Below are 25,572 nucleotides of genomic sequence, written 5' to 3' on the forward strand. Positions count from 1 at the left end.
CTCCCAGTAAGATTCATATTTCAACTCTCTAGCAAACCTCCCCTCCCGAGCATTACCCATCAACTCAATTAAAATGGGGCAATGATCAGATCTGGAGCTAATAATATGGGAGACCTTACATTGAGGGAAAATAGAAGACCAAAGAGGACATGCCACTGCCCGGTCAAGACGTACCTTAACATTCTTGTTGCCTTCCTGCATATTATTATATGTCCACGGAGCACCATGAAAACCCAAATCAAATAAATTGCACTCCGACAGGACTTCACGAAAATCAGCCATGAGTCTAGGAGATCACTTATGTCGAGAGAAATGTTCATTTTGCCACATAGCTTCGTTAAAATCCCCCACCAAAAACCACGGTCCAACACCAAGAGGTTTAATCTGCCTCAAAAGATCCCACATAACATACCTCTGGCTCGCCTTAGGCTCTCCATAAATAAAAGTGCACCTCCACTTTGTACCATCACCCTTGTTGACGTACATGTCCACAAAATGTTCACCATATTTGTTCAGATCACAAGAATATATTCCATCCCAAAACACGGCTAAACCTCCACCTTTACCATGGCCAGAAACAGTAAACACATTAGTCATACCCAACCGGTACCGCAAGAACTCAACATACTCTTTATTTTTCCTAGTTTCAGAAAGAAAGATAACATTGGGACGGTGCGTCTTAGTCAGACACACAAGCTCCTGAACCGTACGAGGTTGTCCCAGCCCTCGACAGTTCCAACTGAGCATTTTCATGGCTCCTGACGGGCGTCATCAAGCGCGCCCGTCAGTTGACCGGCAGCCCCAGGGCCGGTTGCTTCCTTAGGAGTGTCACCTTCCTCTTTTTCCTCTCCTACAGCTTCTCTCCTCCTCTCCTGAAGATCTTCCTCTCCCCCTCTATCTCTTTAGTTACATGAAACATAGCCCCATTTCCACCTACTACAACCTCAACCCTCTCACCACACACTCTTTTACAAGTTACAAAGATGTCATTTTCACTCTTGTACTCTAAACTCTCAGAGCTATTGCTATTCATAGTAAAAAAACTAAACCTTGGTCTTCAGAACGACACCTCTTACTTCCTGCAATACTCTCTAGAATGGCAGCATAGGCAACCTTTCGACTAGATAGCTCGCTGCCACTATTTGGGGGAGTGGGGACCCCAAACTGGACATGCTTGGCACACACACCATGAACAGCAGCACGCTCCACTTGCTCCTCTCTGTACAATCTTTTCCAGCGGCCCCATTTTGATTCAGCTCCATTTTCATCAACGTCCAGCCGGGAAGCACTCCCAGCCTTGCCAGCAGGCAACACCTTTGCCGCAACCGGAGGTAGAGCACCTCCGCCCAGCAGCACAACCGGACGCGCTTCCGGCTGCGTCCCAGCAGAAGCGATCTTGCCAGCTGCTATACCGGGATCAGTCAACGTGAGCCGCCCCACCTGGACGGCCCCTGACCCCAGTACACACTCGTCATCTTGACCCGCTTGAGGGGAGTCTTCCGTCGTCGGAGCCAGCAAGGGAGAGGCCGCCACCGACAGCTTCTGTACCGCCGTAGCCACGGCAGTGACTTCCTTTTCCGGCAGCTTGACCAGCTCTGGGTTGTTGTTGTCCTGAAGATCCCGGTCATCCCAGCGACCTCCCAAGCTGAGGTGCCGCCGACCAGGGCCGCCCGAAGCTTGCATGGTGCTCCAGAAGGCTGGCGCCTTGATGTCTTTGGAGAACTCAGGCTTCCGAAGTTCCTTAGGGATGTTACAAAATCTGGCAGTAGTATGCCCCAACAAGCCACAACAAAAGCAAAAATTTGGCAATTTTTCATACTTAACATCATATAGGATCTCTACTTTACTACCAACCGGGGTCGTGTCGATGGTCTTTCTCAGGGGCTCTTCGACGAGATGCTCGACCCGGACTCGGAGATGCTCGTCGACGATCTTTTTGTTTCAGTATGCCACCGCGAGGACCTTTCCAAGCTTGCCGCCCAAGATATAGCCCATCTCCACCGTCTTGATCGGTACTGGAAGGCCCCAGATTTGTGCCCATAGCTTGATGGAATCGAGGCGCACGTCGGCCGGATTGCTGTCTCCGTCGAAAGCCGCTAGGATGACAGCATCATTTCTGAAATGCCATGGCCCAGCGTGCAGAACGTTACCCACCCTCCACGAAGGTGATGACGAAGCGGCGGTCGTCGCTCTTGACGCGTTGTGCCACGGCCTCTCCTCGGAGCCGCCATGGCCCCCGAAGCTCATTGACAACCGCCTTGGGGTCGACCGGGTATGGCGAGAGAACCCGGGCGACTGCAAGTTTGCCCGCCACCGCACGCAGCGCCGCTTCCATGTCGATGACGATCGGCTTGTAGTCCATCCTCGAGACCATGGTCACCTTGCTTTTTCCGCTTCTCCGGAGCGGGGGAGGCGCCGCCGCCGCAGTGAACCCAAAGGCGGCATTCGGCATGACGGTCAGAGCCAAGCCCGACGGCCCGCCCACCATAGCTTTCCCCTTCTCCATCAGAGGGGTTCCTGGGGCAGCCTCGATGATAGCTGAAGAAGGCAGCTTCTTTTAAATCTGTTTGGTTTTGTATATCCTTGTTGTCTCGACTTGGTATTAATATTGCATTATTACAGAGGCCGAATGTATCGGTATCATCTTTGATATTAAAATATTATATTAGCCTTAGTCGAAAAAGTGTTCCAAAGATAAGTCACTGAAACTAGACATGCAAGTGTACCATTTTCAAACCTTGAGCCTTGTATCAATAACCATCAATTTACCTTTTAATTCTACACTTGACTCTTTACCAAACTAGTGTTTCTCGACCTTCAAATGTTCTTTAATACTAATCATTTAAGAAAGTTGATATGGTCAGAACATATCATGCGCAGTCTACCTACCCTGATATTTTTTTATTTTTTTTTAGATAAACAGGGTTGTGACACTTAGTTTTAGAGCTAGTGCGCGCAGCTTTCAGCGCGACTAAAATTGCAGATGCTCTCCACTTTTAGTTCTCCATCTAGTAGCGGTAGGTGGATTATTTGTGTTCATCACCATGTCTTCCATGAGCGCAACGTGCTCCTGAGAAGAAGGCACATATTAAATGCAGGCAACCTCTACGTTGCACACTGCACTAACCATGGCCATTTGGCCCATGTTTGCACTGTCTTGATCGAGAGCCTATAAATACCACTGACCTCATCACAAACACTCAAACCATCCAAAGCCATCCTTGCACAGGCCACTGCTGCTAGTCGATCGTTCTGTTTCTCTCGTCCAGGTTTCAGGGGGAGGCGCCATGAAGAACTTGGCCCAGCTGGTGGTGGCGCTCCTGGCCTTCTCGGCGGTGGTGCTGATGGTGGCACCGGCGGGCGCGGAGGCGGCGACCTGCAACCCGCTGCAGCTCACCCCGTGCGCGGGGGCCATCATCGGGAACGCGGCGCCTACCGCGTCGTGCTGCAGCAAGATGAGGGAGCAGAGGCTGTGCATGTGCCAGTATGGGCGCGACCCTAACCTGAAGCAGTACGTCGACTCCCCCAACGGCAAGAAGGTCATGGCCGCCTGCAAGGTGCCCGTGCCCTCCTGCTAAGTCGATCTTATTGATCCGCACGAGAGAGCCCAGCGCGCACGCGCGCCTCTCTGGCCTCTAGCTGCATGTTTCATGTGTGTTAATGTGTCAGTGTTTCCATGCTTCTTAACTGTCTGGCTACCCTGACGATGTATGTGGGCCGACGTGTATCTGAATTTCTCAATATATGCAATTATGCTGATGTGTCCAGCTGTATGTAATCTATATGTTCTTCCTCGTGTGCATATTTTCATGTGGCTCTTTGTGCTAGCTAGTCATCAATTGCTATAGACCAGAAACAATCTCATGAAAGGAAAACATTGTTTTCGAAATCTTTCGGAAGGATTGTCATTTGTCTTGTCTTTCTTGAGCAATGGACATGCACTCTATATTTGCATATATTAAGTAGAAAAAAGAATTAACAAGTTAACATGAAAGCTGGACAAAAACGGATAGAAAGCAATATTGTAGGATCGTATCCCATGGACTGGGGTGGGTGGGTGCTTGAATAGTCCTATGCAAAAATTCTACTATGAATCTTAATGTGAAAATCTTAGCCTTTTTCCAGTTATATCCTTCACAAGACCTACACCTGCTAGTATATAATAAAAGAAGAATGCGAAAGCCAAACTAGAGAAAAGTACGAGTTAGGGATAGAGATTGCAAAGATGGTGACGGTTTCCCGAGATTCGGTAGTTGGTGCTATTCCACTACTCATCACTGGAGGTTCAGATACAAAATCATATTGTACACAAAGGCCACAATAGCGTTGCCCACAAAGTGCATGCCAACATATTCCACCATGACTTCCTACCACAAAGGTTAAAGACTCACTTGGGGTTGATTTTGCATGAAGAAAGCGATCATCGTGCTTCATACAAACTCTTGATTTCTTCACAAATTCTAAAGATTGTCAAATGACTCCAAAGTCCTAACCATCTAGGAGGTGCACACCCTACAAGAGTAACAAGCAAAACATAGTCACTTAGATATGAACTACCCAAAAGACCTTCGGTCAATCTCTCTCAAGAACCCATATGATCACAAACAGGGGCGGATCTGGGCCCCAGGCCCCCAGGGCCCAGGCTCGGGGCGTGGCAAATTTTTTTAGTTATTATATAGCCATTTTTTCGAACGGGCCCGGGGCTTAGCTCAACACACAGCCAAGGCCCAGGCCAGCTTCTCCATCTCCACATTCGGACAGCCCAGGAGCGACCGAGCGAGGACAGCAGGAGCCGCAGCACACCCCAACGCTCTACACGCACGCCCTATGGAGCGAGGTAGCGAGCCAGCCGCCGCCGCCGGCCCTTCGGTCCGGCACTCCCCTGCTTCGCCGCCCGGACGCGCCTCCCGGCCTCCGCTGCTCGCCTCCTCGGCCGTCCCCGCGCTCCGTCGCTCGCCCAGCCTGGCCCCGGTCCCCTGCTGCTCCGGTGCTCGCCGCCTCACGCCCTCACCCGCTCTGCTTCGTCCAGGCTCCGGCCTCTCCTGCTCTCCGCCACGCAGCCCCGGATTCAGGGGGGGAATTGGTAATGGCTACTGCTGAGCCTGAGTGCTGACCTGCTGTAGATAGAAACTTTAAAGATTCAACATTTTTTATCTGCTATAATGTTTGGATTTGCTACTTATGCTTATGGTTGCTGCTGCTGTCAAACATTCAATTTCACGTATGTATTGTTCCTAGTTTTTGTCATCTTTTTTATCTATTTTGTTGTATCTCTAAGTATGGAGTAAATTCTAAATTTTTGGTCAAATTGAATCATATTCGAGGTATTCTTTTGAGGTACCTATAGCTTGATGGACATTAAGTTTTTCTCTCGCGACGAACTTTTTTTTGCCTGAGGCTTGCTCCAATCCTGGATCCGCCACTGTCACAAAGATAGGCTTAATAAAGAGAGATGGAGATCGAATGTGGGGTTCAAGAAAGGGATGATCTTGGACTTTAAAACACTCAATGACCCGCTCTCTTGGTTTTCCCAAAAACTCAAACGAAGTCTCGAGACAACCTCAGACGTCCCGATCCAAAGAGGTGTGGGGTCTATTTATAGAGAAAGCATAAATTTGGCTATTGTGGAAAAGTAAGTAGTCTTGGTATTACCGGACACGTTCAAAAATAAATCATCATAACAGAAGCACGCATTCCTGCAATGATCAGAAGTCAAACACTCAGAGGGTACCAGGATGTCCATTAAGATGGTTGTCGGGGATATACCCCGCGGTATGACCCGGCCGGAGATATGACCTGGCCGGGACTTGGTATTTCGCTGATGACAAGGCATATTATAAGCCAGATTGTAAGTCGGCAGACAGTTATAAGTCAGATTGTAAGCCGACAGATTGTAAGCCGGCAGACAATTATAAGTCAGATTGTAAGCCGATAGACAGTTATAAGTCAGATTGTAAGCCGACAGACAGTTATAAGTCAGATTTTAAGCCAGATTATAAGTCAGATTGTAAGCCGGCAGACAGATTATAAGCCAGATTATAAGTTAGATTGTAAGCCAGATGGTAAGCCGGCAGATTGTCATAACCCAGCAGACAGAGTCGCCTGGGGTTAATAAGCCCGAGACGTTAAGAAGCCCATGGAAAGAAGCCCGTGATGAGAAGTCAGAATAGTTTAAGTCCTGATCCGAGTTGGACTCTACATGTAACCCGCCCCTTCAACTTATATAAGGAGGGGTGGGGCACCCCAAGAGGGACAAGGAAGAAGCTCAATAATCTTTAGGGCTAGACATAACTAGAGTGATAATCTCTAAGGATAGATACAACAAAGGGGAGCCGGCTTATGCGACGACTCCCTCATGAGCATAATGAGACCTAGCAACAAACAACGTGTAGGGCTATTACCGAAGGTGTCTAAATCCTTGTCTTATGTGTTAATCTGCCTCGTGTCTCTCATCCCGATCAACCCCTCTCAAGCTACCACATAGATGTGTTGGCCTCACGACTAAGTCCTCACACTAGGACATCTGCCGTGACAAATCCATGACAATGATGGGTTGTTTTGGCTTCTAAAATAAGCTACCCCTACCATGCTTATTCTAGAAGCCAAACTAAAAACAATTAGAAGCCTACTAATCAAGTCTTAATTAGTAGGCTTCTAAAAAATTGGTTGGGCTTCTAGAATAAGTTGGAATACCCAGCTTCTAGCTTATTCTAGAAGCCAACAAAAGAACTGACCCTAAGCTTCTAAGAAATTCAAATACCCAAAGGCATTGGAAACAAAAACCTCTGAGGTACTAGACAAGAAAAGTAGCTCATTTTCGCGAAGGGTGGAACATGCTAGGAAGACCTGGAGAAAATGACCGTCAGAAGTGCCGAGGTCGACATAGTAGTTCTCATGAGAAATTGGTGCGGAATTGATTAAGCCTCTGTTGGGAAGTGCGAGATGGATTGGGTTGAATAATTCACAGAGCTTCTAGAAAGAAGTATGTGCAATTGGGAAAATGTGTTAATGATTTTCCTTAGCTCTATGGAAAGAGACCCATTAGTCTCTTTGCACATTCACTTTTTTCCTTCTTTTGACTTTCTAGTTTCATTTAAAGTCTTCTTGTTTTCATAGATAGTTAATAAAAATACACGCAACAGAGTTCTACAGTATTTTGTAAAAAAAAGTATCAGATGGATTTGCCTTTGGAGTACCGGACTTATACTGAGACGCTGAACTGAAGCAAACGAAGAGGCGATCGAAAGTGCTGGAGAAAATGCTTGGAGGTGCGTGATCTAACAAATATGGTTTCATAGGACGACAACTCGATGGTACAAGAGAGAAAAATTGGTGGTTCTGAAGTGAACAAAGAACAGGGTGTGCTTAGACAAAAAAAACACCACTGGTAGAAAAAGGGTCTATAGTCCCGGTTCGTAAGGGCCTTTAGTCCCAGTTCCGGAACCGGGACTAAAGTGTCGGTACTAATACCTCCCCCCTTTAGTCCCGGTTCAATCCAGAACCGAGACTAAAGGCCCTCCACGTGGGCAGTGCGCAGAGCCCAGTCAGGAGACCCTTTGGTCCCGGTTGGTGGCACCAACCGGGACCAATAGGCATCCACGCGTCAGCACTTCTGTGGCTGGGGTTTTTGTTTTTTTTTGAAAGGGGGGGGGGTTGGGGGTTTTGGGGGGTTAATTTAGGTGTTTCATATATTGTGTTAGCTAGTTATAATTAATAGAGAGAAGTGTCCTCTGTTATGTCCGTGCTTGGTCAACGCTACGTACTATACATACGTATATAGAGAGGACTAGACACGCTAGCTAGCTAGTAAGCAAACGAAGGAAACAGAAGATCGTCATGAACATATATGCATATATACAGAGAGAAGTGATATCGACCACCTCTCCTTCTCCGAGAGATTGGTCGAACAACAAGTTCTCGTATATCTATCTGACACTACCGGCTACATATATACAATAATTATCTCTTACAAATATAATCATACGGACTCAGGGTCCACATAGAATTCTCCGTCTTTAGGGATCACGTGGTCAAGAAAGAATGCCGCCAATTCCTCTTGAATTGCTCGCATGCGAGCTGGTGCTAGGAGTTCATCCCGCTTCCGAAACATCTAATTTGAAGAAGGGGGTCAATACATATATATATATATATATATATGAATGAAACTCAACACAAATGATGGTAATAAAATAAAATTGTGAATGTTGTGCTAGGAAACCTCTCTCTACTTCCGGCTAATAAGAATAAGAAGAAGAAGAAGAAGAAGAAGAAGAAGAAAAGAAGAAAAAAAAGAGGAGAAGAAGAAAGGAATAGTGGAGAAAAGAGAAAATAGAATTTTTCTTCTTTTTTCTTCTTCTTATTTATTTCTCCTCTTCTTTTCGGTAGAGGAAACCCTAAATAGCTAGCAAGTATCGTGGGTGTGAGATACATGTGGCCTTCGGTGTCGGACACTACATCCACGTCCCACAAGTGACGTGGGCGTCGAAGCCCGCGCCACTTGTGGGATGTAGGTGTAGTGTCCGACACCGACGGTACATGTATCTCACACCGACGATACTTTCTATTTAGGGTTTCTCCTCTACCGCTCCTCGACCTCTCGACGACCCTCGTTCCCGATAAAATAAAGAGGAAGAAGAAGAAAAAAAAAAGAGAAGAAAGAATAGAGGAGAAGACTTCCTCTTCTTCCTCTCCTCTTCTTCTCCCTCTTCTTCCCCTTCTTCCTCGCCTCTCTCATGAATGTCCGGCGTTCTCGACCCCCCCCCCACATGTCGAAGAAAAAAAAGAAGAAAAAAAAAGAGGAGAAAAGAAAGGAATAGAGGAGAAAAGAGAAAATAGAATATATATATTCTATTTTTCTCTTCTTCTCCTCTATTCCTTTCTTCTTCTCCTCTTCTTTTTCTTTCTTTTTTCTTCTTCTTATTTATTTCTCCTCTTCTTTTCGGTAGAGGAAACCCTAAATAGCTAGCAAGTATCGTGGGTGTGAGATACATGTGGCCTTCGGTGTCGGACACTACATCCACGTACCACAAGTGACTTGGGCGTCGAAGCCCGCACCACTTGTGGGATGTGGGTGTAGTGTCCGACACCGACGGTACATGTATCTCACACCGACGATACTTTCTATTTAGGGTTTCTCCTCTACCGCTCCTCGACCTCTCGACGACCCTCGTTCCTGATAAAATAAAGAGGAAGAATAAGAAGAAAAAAGAAGAAAGAAAGATAGAGGAGAAGACTTCCTCTTCTTCCTCTCCTCTTCTTCTCCCTCTTCTTCCCCTTCTTCCTCGCCTCTCTCATGAATGTCCGGCGTTCTCGACCCCCCCCACCCTCGACCCCTAGGCGACCGTCGACCCCTCCCGATAAAAAAAGATGAAGAAGAAGAAAAAAAAGAGGAGAAGAAAGAATAGAGGTCGAGAACCCTCTTCTTCCTCTTCTTCCTCTCATGTTCGACGACCCTCGACCCCGATAACATTTTTTTCCCCGATAACATTTTTTCTCCGAGATAGTTAGTGTTCCCGAGTGAACCGGAGGGGGACATTTTTTTCTACGAATGTTCTATATACATACATCCATCGATATCATTCCATACATACATATACATCTACATTATATATGAACAAAAAAATATCAAAATTCATCATACATACATGTACAGTATATATGAACAAAAATTATAAACTTTCTCCCCAACTCATACATACATACATACATCTACATCATATCAATATTTTGCAAATTAAGGAGCAGGGAAGGAAGGAAGGGGGGAGGATGGGGCGGTAGCTACCTCTCCCGGAGGGATCGGGGAGGAGACGCGGGCGGCCGGCGTCGGGGGCGACGGCGACGAGGACGGGCTCGGGGTCGGCGAGGGCGAGGGCGACGGCGGGGCGCGCTCGGCGGGCGGCGGACGGGCTCGGGGGCGCAGGGGGTGCTCGGGGGCGCGGATGGGCTCGGCGGCGCAGGGGGTGCTCGGGGGCGGTGGACGGGCGGCCGGCGACGACGGCGAGGCAGGGCGCGCTCGGGGGCGGGGCAGGGGCAACGGCGGCGACGGCGAGGCGAGCACAGGGGCAGCCTGGCGGCGACGTCGGGGCGGGATCGAAGAAACTGAACCAAAATTTTCACAAGTGTGGCTTATATAGACGGAGCATTGGTCCCGGTTGGTGGCACAAACCGGGACTAATGCCCCCTTTAGTCCCGGTTGGTGCCACGAACCGGGACCAAAGGCCAATTTTCAGCAGCCCAAAGGGCGGGAAGCGGCGGCCTTTGGTCCCGGTTGGTGGAACCAACCGGGACTAAAGGGGGGCATTGGTCACGGTTGGTGCCACGAACCGGGACCAATGCCCCCTTTAGTCCCGGTTGGTGCCACCAACCGGGACCAATGGCCTTTGCTGCCCCGAGCCCAAAAGTTTAGTCCCACATCGCTAGCTGAAAGGGCGCCGGCACTGGTTTATAAGCGCTGGTGTTCCTACCCATTCGACTCCTCTCTAATGCAGGCTTTCGGGCCTAAACTGCTACTGCCTGTGGGCCTATTGGGCCTTCTGCGGGCCTGAATCCTGGCCCATGTAGGGTTTCTAGTCGTATTCAGGCCGTGGAGGCCCAGTAGGAGGCATTTTTTTGGTTTTTCTTTTTTATTTCTATATTTTTTTGGTTTTTTATTTTTTTATTTCTACTTAAAACTAAATACTTACAGTTTTTTAGTGATTTCTTTTTGCTTTTAGGTCACAAAAATTATAAACTTTCTGTTAGTGCCATTAGTTTTAAATTTTAAATAGTTTAAATTTAAATTTTTAAAAATTTGTGTGAATCACTATTTTATGAATAACTTTACTATAAAATTAGAATTTTTTTTCTATTTATTTTTTATTTCTACTTAAAACTAAATACTTACAGTTTTTTAGTGATTTCTTTTTGCTTTTAGGTCACAAAAATTATAAACTTTCTGTTAGTGCCATTAGTTTTAAATTTCAAAATAGTTTAAATTTGAATTTTTAAAAATTTGTGTGAATCACTAGTTTATGAATAACTTTACTATAAAAATAGAAATTTTTTTCTATTTATTTTTTATTTCTACTTACAACTAAATACTTATAGTTTTTTAGTGATTTCTTTTTGCTTTTAGGTCACAAAAATTATAAACTTTCTGTTAGTGCCATTAGTTTTAAATTTTAAATAGTTTAAATTTGAATTTTTAAAAATTTGTGTGAATCACTAGTTTATGAATAACTTTACTATAAAATTAGAAATTTTTTCTTCTTTGCTATTTATTTTTTATTTATACTTACAATTAAATACTTATAGTTTGATTTTAGGTCACAAAAATTATATATTCTTTTTGCTATTGAAGAATATCATTAGGGCATGCATGTATCTTCTCCACCTCCAATCCTAGAGGGCATACGACCTTCTTTGCTGCGTATGTACTGTCGGGCAATTCGTTATCCTTTGGAAGCTTCTTCTTCAATATTTTCAGTAGATTCTCAAATCCTTTGTCAGCCACAGCATTCTCTGCCTTCCACTGCAGCAATTCCAGTACGATACCGAGCTTTGTGTTGCCATCTTCGCAATTGGGGTATAACCTTTTTTTGTGATCCTCTAACATGCGATCGGACTTCAGCTTCTCCTTTTGACTAATGCATTGCGTCCTTGCATCGACAATGACCCGGCGGAGATCATCATCATCGGGCACATCGTCTGGTTCCTCTTGATCTTTAGCAGCTTCACCCATGGCAGCATCATTGGGCACATCGTCTGGTTCCTCTTGATCTTCACCAGCTCCCCCCGTTGCAGCATCACCGTATTCAGGGGGCACATAGTTGTCATCGTACTCTTCTTCTTCGCCGTCTTCCATCATAACCCCTATTTCTCCGTGCCTCGTCCAAACATTATAGTGTGGCATGAAACCCTTGTAAAGCAGGTGGGAGTGAAGGATTTTCCGGTTAGAGTAAGACCTCGTATTCCCACATTCAGTGCATGGACAACACATAAAACCATTCTGCTTGTTTGCCTCAGCCGCATCGAGAAACTCATGCACGCCCTTAATGTACTCGCGGGTGTGTCTGTCACCGTACATCCATTGCCGGTTCATCTGCGTGCATTATATATAATTAAGTGTCCAAATTAATAGAAGTTCATCATCACATTAAAACCAAAGTGCATACATAGTTCTCATCTAACAACATATAGCTCTCCAAAGCATCTAATTAATTAAACCATACATTGAAACTATGTAAAACATTTCAATGCGAAAACAAATGCGATCATAATCGCAACTAAGGTAACAATTGATCCAACGGCATAATGATACCAAGCCTCGGTATGAATGGCATATTTTCTAATCTTTCTAATCTTCAAGCGCATTGCATCCATCTTGATCTTGTGATCATCGACGACATCCGCAACATGCAACTCCAATATCATCTTCTCCTCCTCAATTTTTTTTATTTTTTCCTTCAACAAATTGTTTTCTTCTTCAACTAAATTTAACCTCTCGACAATAGGGTCGGTTGGCATTTCCGATTCACATACATCCTAGATAAATAAAATCTATGTCACGTTGGTCGGCATAATTTTCATAAACAATAAATGAACCAATAGTTATAAAGATAATATACATACCAAATCCGAATCATAGACAGGACGAGGGCCGACGGGGGCGGATACCAAAACCATCGCACTATATAAGATGCAATAATAAATGTAAGAAAATGATACAAGTATCTATCTAAACATACAAGTAAGAATATTTTTCCTTTCAGAAAGAAGATAAGAACAAGAGGCTCACCACGGTGGTGTCAGTGATGAGATCGGCGCGGGTGATCGACGGCGGTGAAGACGGGGACGGGGCGTGACGGACCGCTAAATCTAGACAAATCTCGAGGAAAATGGAGCTTGGAGGTCGAGCTTCGAGAGGAGAAAGCTTAAGTAGTGTGGCTCGGGCATTCCATCGAACACCTCATGTGCATAGGAGGTGAGCTAGAGCACCACAAAGCCCTCTCCCCCTCGGCCAGAAAAAACAGAGCACTGTGCTCTGCTCTTGCGCGAGGGGGTATATATAGGCACCTCATTGGTCCCGGTTGGTGGCATGAACCGGGACTAAAGGGGAGCCTTTGGTCCCGGTTCAAGCCACCAACCGGGACCAATGGTGGTGGGCCAGGAGCGAGGCCCATTGGTCCCGGTTCCTCCCACCAACCGGGACCAAAAGGTCCAGACGAACCGGGACCAATGGCCCACGTGGCCCGGCCGGCCCCCTGGGCTCACGAATCGGGACTAATGCCCACATTGGTCCCGGTTCTACACTGAACCGGGACTAATGGGCTGAGCCGGCCTGGACCATAGCCCTGTTTTCTACTAGTGCACCCATTCCTCACATCATCAGTATTATCAGGTAGAAATACTCAAAACTACCAAGGATGGTGAAAACGGAGGAATTTGAGTAGAAGGAGTTGAAAACTTGGGAATTTCGGTTGAGGATCTTGATTTGGAGTTCACCCAAGATACATTCCTTGTTCTCCTCTTGACATTAGGCTAGTCATAGTGGGAGTAACTTAGCAAGTAACATAGCGCACTTCAAGAAAATTTTGCTTATGTGGCATGTAGTTGATGAGAAGTGGTAATATAATATGTTACTGTAACATAGCGCTTTCCAAGACAAGATGAGTCTACAAACTAATTAATGAAGTCTTCTATGACACTACTACTATGTTACTGTGCATTATAAAGGTAGTAACTTAGACTAGTGTCATATGTATGACACTAGTATAAGTTACTCCCCACTATGACCAGCCTTATGGTTGTCCTTAAACTCATGGTGAATTTTGGATTCACCAAAAGCCTATAAAGATGAAAACTATGAGTTGAAGGATCCTCTTATTTGAATTGTCATTAATTGCCACAACCCAACAGGGGTATAAGATGCATCCTGAATCTCCCCTTTTTTGGTGATCGATGACAACGCAATTAGATATAGAACTAAATGATTAAACATGTGAAAGTTTAGGTACTTATTATATATATTTTTTGAGCTCCCCTATTTTTGTGCACTATTACAGTTTGCTTTCGGAATGCAAGTATTATTAGATAGTGTGGGAACAACAAGCATATGCCACATTCCATGGGATGGATTGTGTGTACAAAAGATACAGATGGGAACTACCATGGGTAAAAATTTAGGCACATCTTTGGCGATCAGGATAATTGAAACGCTAGAAATAACATGACCTACGTGATGGTTGTTCCACAATGGTACATATGTGGCAGGCGATTCTAGATTTTTTTTTAGCAAATACCAATCCAATTTTATGTAGGAATGGTTACAATATCATGCGGCATCACTAGCCACATCAAGGTATAAAGCATGTTCGGCCAAATTATGGGCTTCCTAATAGTTGTTTGGGCTTACATGGACATAGATGCATTCATCAAACTCCAAAGCTTTGGCATTGATCTCAGGAAAAACCTATTCGGCGCCGCTTAAAGGCGTTTTCGTACGGAGCGCAGCCCCCATACACTAGGTCTAGTAGTGGGCCGACCCATATACTTTTTATTCGTTTTCCACCTAGGTTTTCTATGTAATCATTTTCTTTCTATTTTCATTTTTTTTGATTTTATATTTTCCTTTTTCCATTTTCTAATACGTGAACATTTTCAAAACGGTGAACTTTTTCCAAATTATTATTTTTTTCCATTTTTGTTAACATTTTTTCAAGATTGATGATGATGATTTTTTTAAATTTTGATGGACTTTTTCAAAATCGATGAACTTCTTTCAAACGATCTGGTTTTTTTAAAATTGATGATTTTTTAAAAAAATCGTGAACTATTTCCAAGGTTGCATAAATTGTTTTAACTTTTTGTGTACATTTTAAAAAAATATTATGAACTTTTTTCACATTCATTGAACTCTTTTCAAAATTGATAATTTTTTTCAAATTTGTAAACATGTTTTCAAAATCAATAAACTTTTTTTCATATTTGTGAACTTTTTTCGAAATTTGATGATTTAAAAAAATATGTGATCTTTTTCCAAATTTGTGAACTTTTTTTATATTCGTGAACTACTATTTCAAACTCATGAACATTTTTTTAAGTTCCCGTGAATTTCTTTATTCTTTTAGAAAAAAAGGAATTTATGAATTTATTTTATATACAAAAAACCAAAGTGTCGGTTCTTTTTCTACATCTCAGCATATTGATGTTTTTTTTACAGGCTCTGGGTTTTTTCCCGGTTACTAGCTAGGCGAGCTAGCGCGTCCAGTCGATTGAAGCGCCAAACTGGGCCTCATCCCGCTAACTCCCTTGATCTCCCTGATGATGGAGGCAATTCTGAATGACCCATCAGAGATACGAGTGTATCTCTACCAGCCCGCTAAGCGCATTTCCAACCGATCCCCAATAATCGGTTAGAGGAGTAAAAATGTAAAACCCAGGTTTTACTCCTTTAACCGACACCTAGCCGATCCCCAATCGGCATTAGTGGAGTAAGAATTCTACTCAGCCGCGGTGTTTCTTCCTATATTTACTCCACCGCTCGGCAACCGAGTGAAAAAATCTCTCCCACTCTTCCTTTCCTATGCCTCCTCTCCTCCCCCTCGCCCCGTCGTCGGCGCGTCCCCCACCACCCCCTCTCGTCCCAATGGTCGGATGCGGTGGCCAGAGGCCACCCCCCCCCCCCGATCTATAGCGCAGATCTGTGCCGCCATGCCCGTGGTTCGTCCTCGAGCGGTGCATCTTCAAGCCGCCATCGCTCGCCAGATCCGCCCACCCGAGCCCGGTTCGCTGACTTCCCGGAGCTTCGTCGGCCATGGGCACCGCAGAGGACATACCTCGGCGTCTGGCAGCGGTCGTGGGGGACATGGGTGGCGGAGGTCACCGACTAGGAGACCCACAGGAGAATGTGGCTCGGGAGCTTACACACGACGGAGCTCGCGGCGATGGAGTACAACCGGTGGCAAATCCGGTTCCATGGCTCTGCCACGCGGCTCAATTTCCCATTTGGGACGGTGCTGGTCCACCTCGACCCGCCGGTGTCGGGTGTGGTGAGCGCGTCGATGGCGCGGGAGGACCGAGAGGCTTGGGAGCGCCTCAAGTCGGAGGCCGCCGCCGAGGCATACATGGAGGACTTCCGCCGCCAGCACTCGAGCTCGTGTAGGCGGAGCAGGCAATATTCGCAAACAATGGCGGCGAGGTCATCATCATCTGCGACAACGAGGAGCAAGGCGGCAAGGAGGGTGAGGAGTAGGAGGAGTTCGACGTCAGGGAGTGGTGGGGCATTTTCCCCGACTGCAACGACGCTGGCACTGGCCCGGACCCATGTCTCACCGGCGATGGCCTGTCGAGGAAGGATTGACTCGATCTGCACTATGGCCGTTGAGTAGTGTTTAAGTTTAATGTTTAATGCTTTATGCTCAGTATAGTTTAAGTTTAGTAAGTTTGAATTTATGTTTGATGTTCGGTTGTCAATATTATGTTGAACTTATGTTTAAATTTATGCAAATTTCTGTTCCAACTAGATTGAGTTTGTGCAAATTTGAATTTTACTTCGTTATGTTTGGGGGATCGGCTAGATCCGACCAAAACTTAGTGGAGTATAAATACTTCACTAATGTTTACTAGGCTGGATACTCCTCTGTTTTATAGGGGATCGGTTAGAAATGCCCTAAAGATGTGCCGCCAGTGATGACCCGTTCTGTACAAGCGCGGGCTGTTTTGGGCAAGCGAGCAGGCTTTTGTTTTCATGCCATGGTTTATTTCGGTTATTGTCATTGTGTGTCCCGAAAAAAATGTTATTGTCATTATAACACTGTAGAATGAGGCAAAGGATTTGCCTCCACTTTGAAAAAAAATTAGAGAAAGAGGGACGCAGCCCCGGCTCCATTGCATTACCAATGAAACCACACAAACAGTATCCAGGATGTGTATCTATTCAAGCATTACAAAGCTTACCCTCTAAAGGGGAACATCAACGGAGCAACAATTCTGCCAGGTGGAAACATAACCCACTAATAGGCACCCACGAGAGCAAAGCTACAGGGGAGAAGACAAAAACGAATAAAGAAGATCAGGATCTTCAGTTCTTCGTATCTTCAGCTCACATCCAGATCAGCTCACTCCCAGTGTACTCTCCCTCGAGTCTTCCCCTCATCAGCCTGGATCCGGCCACAGTAGGGGCGGGGTCTTCTCGCCCAATGTTCCAGCCTTTGCACGATCTCTTTTAGTTCCGATTTGAGAGCATCTGGCCAGACCACCTCCCATAAAGACAAGTTTCTCGCAGTTTTCCAAACGAGCACCTGCATACCCATCCAAGGCATTTGGTTAAAAAATATATCATTTCTGCTCCTCCAGAGAGCCCACATGGCCGCAGCTTGTATAAACGTAGCCGCCGTGTCAGGTTTGCTGGCCCAGGCTATCATCATTTCATGAATATCTTCATAAACTTTGATATTGGTCGCATCCCTGACAACTCTCCAAAGTTCCGCAGCAACCACACAAGAGAAAAATAGATGACAAGAGGACTCATGTTCAGAGCAAAAAAGACACGTTTTATCCGGAACATGTTGTCTCTTGCACAGGTTGTCTCTGGTCAATAGTTTGTTATTCGTTATCAACCAGCAAAAAGTTTGAATACGAGGGGGAATTTTAGTTTTCCACACCACGGGCTTAACCCCAGGCAGGATCCCTCTGAAATTGACAATATTGTAGAAGGATTTCACTGTATATAGCCCTTTTGTCTCGTATTTCCATACGAGAGTATCAGGTCTGTCTGCAAGAATAAGATTCTTAATATCCTCAAAGAGGCTATTCCATTCTAACATCATATCAGGCGAAAAACATCTCCTGAAATTGATTTTAAGGGTGGTTCCATCCCAAGCCTCCTCAATGGTAGCTTGTTGGTCCACCGCAATGGAGTATAGTCTCCAGTATTTAGTAGCAAGACTAATATCACCACACCAACAATCTTCCCAAAACCTAACATTTCTGCCATTACCCACCCTCCATACATATCCAAATTTAGAAGCCTTAACAGCCCAAAGTATCCCCTTCCAGAAAGGTGATGCTCCCACACTAGAGCAGGCAAAGATGTTAGGACTCTGAATATTGTACTTATAATCTACTATATTCTTTCAAATCTTACCCTCATCTAACATATATCTCTTGCCCCAGGAGGCAAGGAGGCACATATTGAAGTCTGCCAAATTAGTTATACCTAGGCCACCATATTTTTTCTTGGTGGCTATGGCCCCCCAATTAGCAAGGTGGTATTTAAAGTGGCCCTCATAATCATCCCAAAAGCAATGAGCTAGTTGGGAATTAATCAGGGTTATAGCCCACTTAGGGAATTTAATTACACCCATCAAATAGGAAAGAATACTAGCTAGGCAAGATTGCACTAGGATTAACCTCTTGCCAAAGGATAAAAGTCTGCCCCTCCAGCCTGCCCCTCTTTTAATAATTTTGTCAATCACAGGTTGGAGGTCTTCTTTTTTAAGCTTATTATAATGAAGGGGAGCTCCCAGGTATTTAATAGGGAAACCCCCAAGTTTACACCCCATGACTTGGGAAAAAATGTTGGCCCTATCAGGTTCAACATTAATAGGGACCAAGTCACTTTTTTGAAAGTTAATTCTCAAACCAGAGATCTGTTCAAAACAGGAAAGTAACCATTTAAAATTCTTAGCTTAATCTAAGTTATCGCTAACAAATAAAAGAGTATCATCTGCATATTGCAGGCTGATAACTCCAGCTGGGTTTGAGGGGGGGAATACCCCCTCAATAAACTTTTTTAAAGATGCTTTATTTAACATTCTAGTAAAGACATCAGCAACAATATTGAACAACAGTGGTGAGGCTGGTCACCCTGTCTCACTTCTTTGCCTGTTAGGAAAAAATCACTGTTCATGTCATTCAATCTGACACCAACAGATCCATTGTACAATAAAGATTTGATTTTATTGATACAGCTAGGGCTAAAGCCCCTTGTGGTCAGCACATCCACTAGAAATTCCCTATTAACCATGTCATATGCTTTCTCATAGTCCAGTTTAAAAACAAAACCAGATTTCTTCCTAGCATGTACAGCATGAATTATTTCATGAGCTGCCACAATACTTTCTACTATATATCTGCTTTTAATGAAAGCAGTTTGGTTAGGAGAAATAAGCTCATGGCAGATAGGGCCAAACTTATTAGTAACACATTTTGAAAAAAAAATTAAAACTACAATTGGTCATTGCCAAGGGTCTGAATTTTTCAAGCCTGACAGCATCTACCTCTTTAGGGACTAGAGTAAGTAGGGAGAAATTAAGTCTGAACAGATCTAGTTCACCTCTTTCCCAATCTCTAAACAAGGCAAACAGGTCATTCTTAATAACCTCCCAAAATTGTTGGTAAAATAGAAAAGAGAACCCATCAGGTCCAGGAGCTCCCTCAGCATATGAGCCAAAGACTGCCTCTCTAATTTCTAGCTCAGTAAAAGGGGTGTTCAGAATATCATTCTGAGCCCTAGTAACTTTATTATCTTCACCCCAAAAGTCATCTTCCAGGGTGATGTTAATTTTTTCCTGGTAACCAAAAAGCTTCTTATAAAATTTAACAGCAACATCTAGCATACCTTTAGGGTCATCCACAGGTCCATCTTCACCTTCCAGCATCTGCACTTGTTTCTTTCTTCTTTTATGGTTGTCTATTGCTTTGAAATATCCAGTATTATGCTCCCCTTCCAAAATATCTCTCTCCCTGGACCTCTGCCTGGCCTTGATCTCCTCCATATTCCAGATGCCATTTAACTCACCTGAAATGGATTTGATTTTGTCCCTGGAGTTAGGAGACAGAGGTTGTGTTTCTGCAATAATATCTAGACAATTATATTTAGCAATAAGAGCTTGGTTCTGTCTATTTTGTGCAGCCTCATAATTAATGCACCACCCTTTAATAGCACTCCTAGTGCTCCTAATTTTGAATTGCCAAATATCAATAGCTTTAGTTAGATGGCACTTGGTATTCCAAGCTTTAGTCACCACCTCCCTGAAACCCTCTACCTCCAGACACCACTTTTCAAATCTAAACATTTTATTCTTAGGTATCTTGATGGCACAGGTATCAATCACCAGGGGGGGGTGATCACTAGCTAATCTGGGTAGAGCTTTAACCTGTACATTAGGATGTATCCTCTCCCAGTCAACAGTAATGAAAATTCTGTCTAGAGTGGCCATAATCATATGGTCCTGATTGTTTCCCCAGGTATATTTTCTACCTGAGTTCTTAAGCTCAATGAGACCGAATTTATTAATCCAATCATTAAAGAGGTCTGCCCAATGTTGGTTTATATCACCAGTATTCTTGTCACAGGCTTCTCTGACCAAATTAAAATCCCCACCTATTATAGTAGGGCCAGCCCACATATCAGACACTATGGAGTTCTTGGACAAAATCTAACTTGAAAGCATCATATGCAGACCCATATAAAGAGATCGATCTCCACATAATGTTATCTTTCTTAGATTTCAGCACAAGCACCACACTAAAAGTATGAATGTCACAATTGACAATATCAAACTCATCTTCTTTCACACCCACTAGCACCCCTCCAGCTGTATTTTTTGCTGGAAGCTAGTTCCACACAAACTCAAGCCCATTATCTATGGCCTCTAGTTGGGAACTAGTAAAATTTTCTTTTTTTGTTTCAGAAAGACAGATAAAATCAGGGTGATGTGCTCTCATGAGCTCCTGCACCCTTGAGCTTTTAGTGGACCTATTTAGTCCTCTTATATTCCAAAAAATACCTATCATATCTAAATATTCAATCTTCTTCTACTTTTACTCTTCCTACGGGGAGTCACCTCAATCCAGGGCACATCAGAGGTGTCCTGCACATTATCCCATGCATTATCCTCATTGATGTTTTCGCCACTGGGATCAGGCTCAACAAAATTAAACTCCTCCCCTGTTATATCAATGTCAGGAGGGAGAAAGATTTCTGGGTTACTTTTTTGAAGCTTGGCCAACCTGTCAAGCTCAATGTTTTTAATTACTTCAACATTTTGAGCAACTGTCAGGTAGTCATCCCCCAAATTAACCCCAGAAGATTTTGCAATATTAATTAAAAGCTCATATCTAAGCAGGTAAAAGAATTAAGATTCTTTTTGTTACCTTTAGGGATTTCCAGGTTTTTCTTCTGCTTTAATTCTTGAGCTTTGGCCAGAGCAGGTTTCCCATCTCTCTTAATCCTGTCACTCATTCTGGTGGCTTCTATAGGCCCCCATTTCCCAGCAGTATTGTTCCTCACTAGACCACCAGCCCTGGCTTTTTCTTGGTCACACACAGCTTCAAAATTGGGCAGTAAGCATTCACCCCCATCCTCTCTGGCTCTCTTCTGGACCACTTCCAGATAACTTTTAGTCATGGGTGCTCTCTGATTCTTGGATCCTGAAGTCATCTCCATAACAGCTCCAGGGGTTTTGTAGGATCCTCTAGGAGCTGCAGAGGGTCTTGGGGTATTATCCTTCCCAGATTTTTCTAATTCAGTCTCCATTTCCTCCCCCAGCAGATCATCATCACTGTTGACATTGGTGTCCTCAACCTTGTTCTCCCCAGGGTCAGATGGGTTGTCAGAGTTGTATCCATCAGCATCTTTCTCCACTGTAAACCTTAGCAAGAACAACTCATATTGGATTTCCACCACTTTGTCTGTGGGGATTTTGTTGGGGTCTCTGACTGCAACCTGAATCCTAACTTTTTCATAAAAGCTTCTGAAGATCATATGCCAGTCCACATTAACCAGGACCCCTAAAATGGTAGCCACTTGAGCTATCACACTCCAGCTTATCCACTTTGGGGGCAGTCCTTCCATAACTATCCAAGTTTCAGTCAGAGAATCAAAAACAAGAATTTCACCTTCCCATTTCATGAAAGATATAGTTTCTTTCTTTCTTTTTAAATTCATGGATGGGTATTCAGCCAGTTCTGCAATTCTCTTGTTTGGAGGAAATCTCACCAGGAATTTGTTTTTATCAAATGGCCTTATCTGCCAGGGCCAGTTGGTTTTCCACATTTCTGCAAAACACTGCCCAAGTTCATCCCCAGTAATGTTCCCTTCCTCCACAACCACTATGCCTACATTACCAATATTGATCCAGTTATTATCACTGGCATCTCCAGCCTCCACATGAAAGAAACCCAGCCCTGTGTTAGCACTCCCCCAGTAATGAGCAGCAGGATATGGTTTGTACCATGTGGGGCACACATCCATATGATGGCCAGCAGTTTTGCAGATAAAGCATATTTTGGGCAGAGAGCACATCCCCACAAAGTGACCAGGCAGTCCACAGTTATAACATATAGCTCCAATGAACTTCGAATCCACATTGTAAGTTGTACTCCCTCCTCCCTCGCTCTCACTCTGAGTCTGTTCACTGTTGCTGTACCCAGCTCCTCCTTTGGTATTCTTCTTTTTCTTGTTGGCTCCAGAAGGAAAAGTTGAGCCATTGCCACCAGATGAACTCCCAGAGTTGTAATGAGCTTGCTGTTGATATGTCATCATACCAGGCTGCAGTGGGAACTGAAAAGGAATGGGTTGCTGTTGCATAGGCCACTGATTCACCCCCTGGAATTGTGGATAACCTCCTGGAGGGAAGCCTGCATACATCTGCCCCTGTGGAAACTGATTCGGTTGCTGTAGAGGTACAATTGGCGGCCTCGAGTAGATAGTAATTGGAGGGATCTGTGGCGCAGGAGGGCGAGCAGTCTGGTGTTGCGCCTCCCCTCCTCCTGCAGATTTGGAGTTAGCAGAAACACCACGGCCTGTCTCGTTTCTCCCTCTCCCTGCTGCATATCGCCCCCCTCCACGAGATCCATCTCTTCCAGCTCCGGCCATCTTAACCACAGCAGCGGAAGGGATCTTCCCGTGCTTCCTAGCCCACCAATCCCTCAAGAAACTGAACTATTTTGGTCGGATTAGGCGATCAGTTGCTCCAACAGGATGACAATCTGAGGCCAAGACTCACCACTCTGGAACAAATCCTTCCTAATCCACACTAGTGAACTAGGAGGGGCCGCTCGGCGGCGGCGGAGCTGACGAACCCTAACTTGGGGGGCAGTTGAGGCCTCGCTCTTACTTATAGGCACTGTCGAAAACGCCTTCTGCTTGGGCGTTTTCCCTTTTCGAGCACCAGCCAGCCATAGCCCTCCAGCTGTCTCCAACTCACGACGAGGCTCCTCCCTGTCACTGACAAGCAGGGCCCTTCTGGCATTGACATGACTTCCTCTCCGCTTTATCCTCGCCGGAGAAGACGCAATCAGCGCCGGCGGCGACGGGGCTCTTCGATACGGCCGCTTGAACACCTGGATCGGGGAGCTGGGAGGCGTGTTGATCTTCTCCTCTCCAGATCCTCCTCGCTCACGCTTGACCTCACGCCGTCGATGAAGAGGGACGCTGCAGGGACGCATCTGCCGGTATCACACCCAGCATGCATTCCCAACGCCTCTCCCTCCATGGATCCTCCGATTTCGCCTCGGCTCGAGCCCATACCACAAATGAAGCTGGCGGGGACTGGGGGAAATTGGGCATCCTCGCCCTCTCCTCTATCGTAGCTTCCTCGTGAATCACCGTCGCCAATCTTCGTTGTGCTAGATCTGCCCTTCCCCTGCATGTCTCCGCATGTTGAAACACCATAGTTCTCATGCTCGGATCTGACGTCGCCGCCGCCGCTCGATCCGCCGCTTTCCACTCCTGCACCCGGCAGATCCAGGACGCGGTGGCGTCGCGAATCCGTATCGCCCTCTCCCTCCACCCCCGCGCACCAGTTACCATGAGAACACCTTGCTGAACAGGTGAGATCAATCTCACCATCTCCGGGAAGGTATCGTGCATAGGGCGAGGTAGCTGGGCAGGGGAGGGGGGATTGGTCGCGCTCGGCGCCCGCAGCCCTCTTCGCCGGGGAGGCATGTCGATTGATTGGCGCGGCAAGGTCAGCGGTGGATCTGGCGGCCGGAAACGGGGGGCGTACGGTCGCCGTGGTTGGGAGCGGGGGAGCGGGGGGAGCCGGGGAGCGGGGGAGCGGGGGAGCAGGGTCCTCCGATGCGTCTTTGAAAATTTCCCACTAAGAATGGTTTGAGAACAGGTGCACCTGTCAAAAAATTGGCTGGCTTTAGGTGCCCCTGAATGTGATGCGTGGGTAGCTAAATAATACTCCGAGGAAGTGCCATTGGCACTAACCGACAGGTAGTTGGCTTAATGAAATGGAGCAATTGCTCTTTGTCGCCCTTTACCATTTCTCTCCATTATCACATATGAACACGTCTATTTGCTGGTGAGAAAGGACACACTGGGCAGTGGCCCCTCGGTGAGGGTAACTAGGGTTTCTCTATACTTTGTCTTAAAGGTGGCATAATACTGTAAATGATAGTGATTTGATTCATTATTCATGGGTCAAGGAAAGGGTGGAAGCTCTGTTTCCATGTCTGATCAAATGCTCTGAAGATAGACACTGAACTAGACATACAGGTGTGCTACCACTAAAAACCCTGAATACCTTTTAACTCAACACTCAACTCTTCACCTAATGTTTTATGTTTCCTTGGCTTTGTCAATAAAATGAAAGACTAGTTACGCTCGACCTTTCCGCTGTTCTTATTACCAGTTAACAAATGTGACATGCAGCACAGCTTAACAAACCTTATCATGGGCATGCAGTCCACCAAACCTGCTTTTTCTCTGGGTTGTGACACTTGTAGTTTCAGTCCTTCAGAGGCAGTGCGCGTGGCCTTGTTGTGCTAGTAATTGAGTTGCTTTCAGTGCGTGCGTCGACTAAACTTGACAACCCTCTGCACTTTCAGTTCTCCTTTATTTCGTAGTGCGTGGACCATTAATTTATGCTCCATCATCATCATGTCTTCCATGAACGCAATGTGATGTGCCCATGAGGAAAAGGCACATATCTTCAGGCAACCTTCATTGCATACTTGTACTGCACCAGCCATGGCCATTTGGCCCATGTCTCCACTCTCTTGATCGAAAGACTATAAATACCACTGATCTCACCCCCCAAAACCCACACCATCCAAAGCCATCTTCGCACAAGACACTAGCCCACTACTCACTGCATCTACATTTCATCGTCAGAGTTTCAGAGACGCCATGAAGTACCTGACCCAGCTGATGGTGGCGCTCCTGGCCTTCTGGGCGGTGGTGCTGATGGTGGCCCCGGCAGGCGCCGAGGCGGCGACGTGCGACGCGCTGCAGCTCAGCCCGTGTGCGGGCGCGATCGTCGGGAACGCGGCGCCGACGGCGGTGTGCTGCAGCAGGATGGAGGCGCAGAGGCCGTGCATGTGCCAGTACGCGCGCGACCCCAACCTGAAGCAGTACGTCAACTCCCCCAACGGCAAGAAGGTCCTGGCCGCCTGCAAGGTGCCCGTGCCATCCTGCTAAATCAATGTCTATGATCGGGACGAGAGAGCCCAGCCAGTGGCATCTCTCTACACCGCTGCATGTGCTGCATGTGTTGATGTGTGAGTGTTTGGTTGTCGTGAGTAGCAACCCCGATGTATCTGTATCTGAAATTCTGAATAAATGCAGTGCTTGCGTGA

At 45.7% G+C, this 25,572-nt stretch overlaps 2 protein-coding genes across 2 annotated transcripts; both read left to right on the forward strand.

The window, feature by feature from the left end:
* The first annotated feature begins 3,183 nt into the window (after positions 1-3,183).
* On the forward strand, positions 3,184-3,759 carry LOC125538141 (non-specific lipid-transfer protein 2-like). Its single transcript, XM_048701442.1, has one exon. The coding sequence runs from the start codon at positions 3,288-3,290 to the stop codon at positions 3,576-3,578; it is 291 nt and encodes a 96-aa protein (XP_048557399.1). The 5' UTR covers positions 3,184-3,287; the 3' UTR covers positions 3,579-3,759.
* Positions 3,760-25,023: 21,264 nt separating this feature from the next.
* Positions 25,024-25,572, forward strand: LOC125538151 (non-specific lipid-transfer protein 2-like). Its single transcript, XM_048701449.1, has one exon. It carries the CDS (start codon positions 25,124-25,126, stop codon positions 25,412-25,414), a length of 291 nt encoding a protein of 96 aa, XP_048557406.1. The 5' UTR covers positions 25,024-25,123; the 3' UTR covers positions 25,415-25,572.

This window comes from Triticum urartu, chromosome 1 (assembly GCF_003073215.2).
Source record: "Triticum urartu cultivar G1812 chromosome 1, Tu2.1, whole genome shotgun sequence".
Classification (NCBI taxonomy): Eukaryota; Viridiplantae; Streptophyta; class Magnoliopsida; order Poales; family Poaceae; genus Triticum; species Triticum urartu.

Excerpts from the sequence above, each read along its gene's own strand:
- LOC125538141 (XM_048701442.1), top strand. The coding sequence starts at position 3,288 with ATGAAGAACTTGGCCCAGCTGGTGGTGGCGCTCCTGGCCTTCTCGGCG.
- LOC125538151 (XM_048701449.1), top strand. The coding sequence starts at position 25,124 with ATGAAGTACCTGACCCAGCTGATGGTGGCGCTCCTGGCCTTCTGGGCG.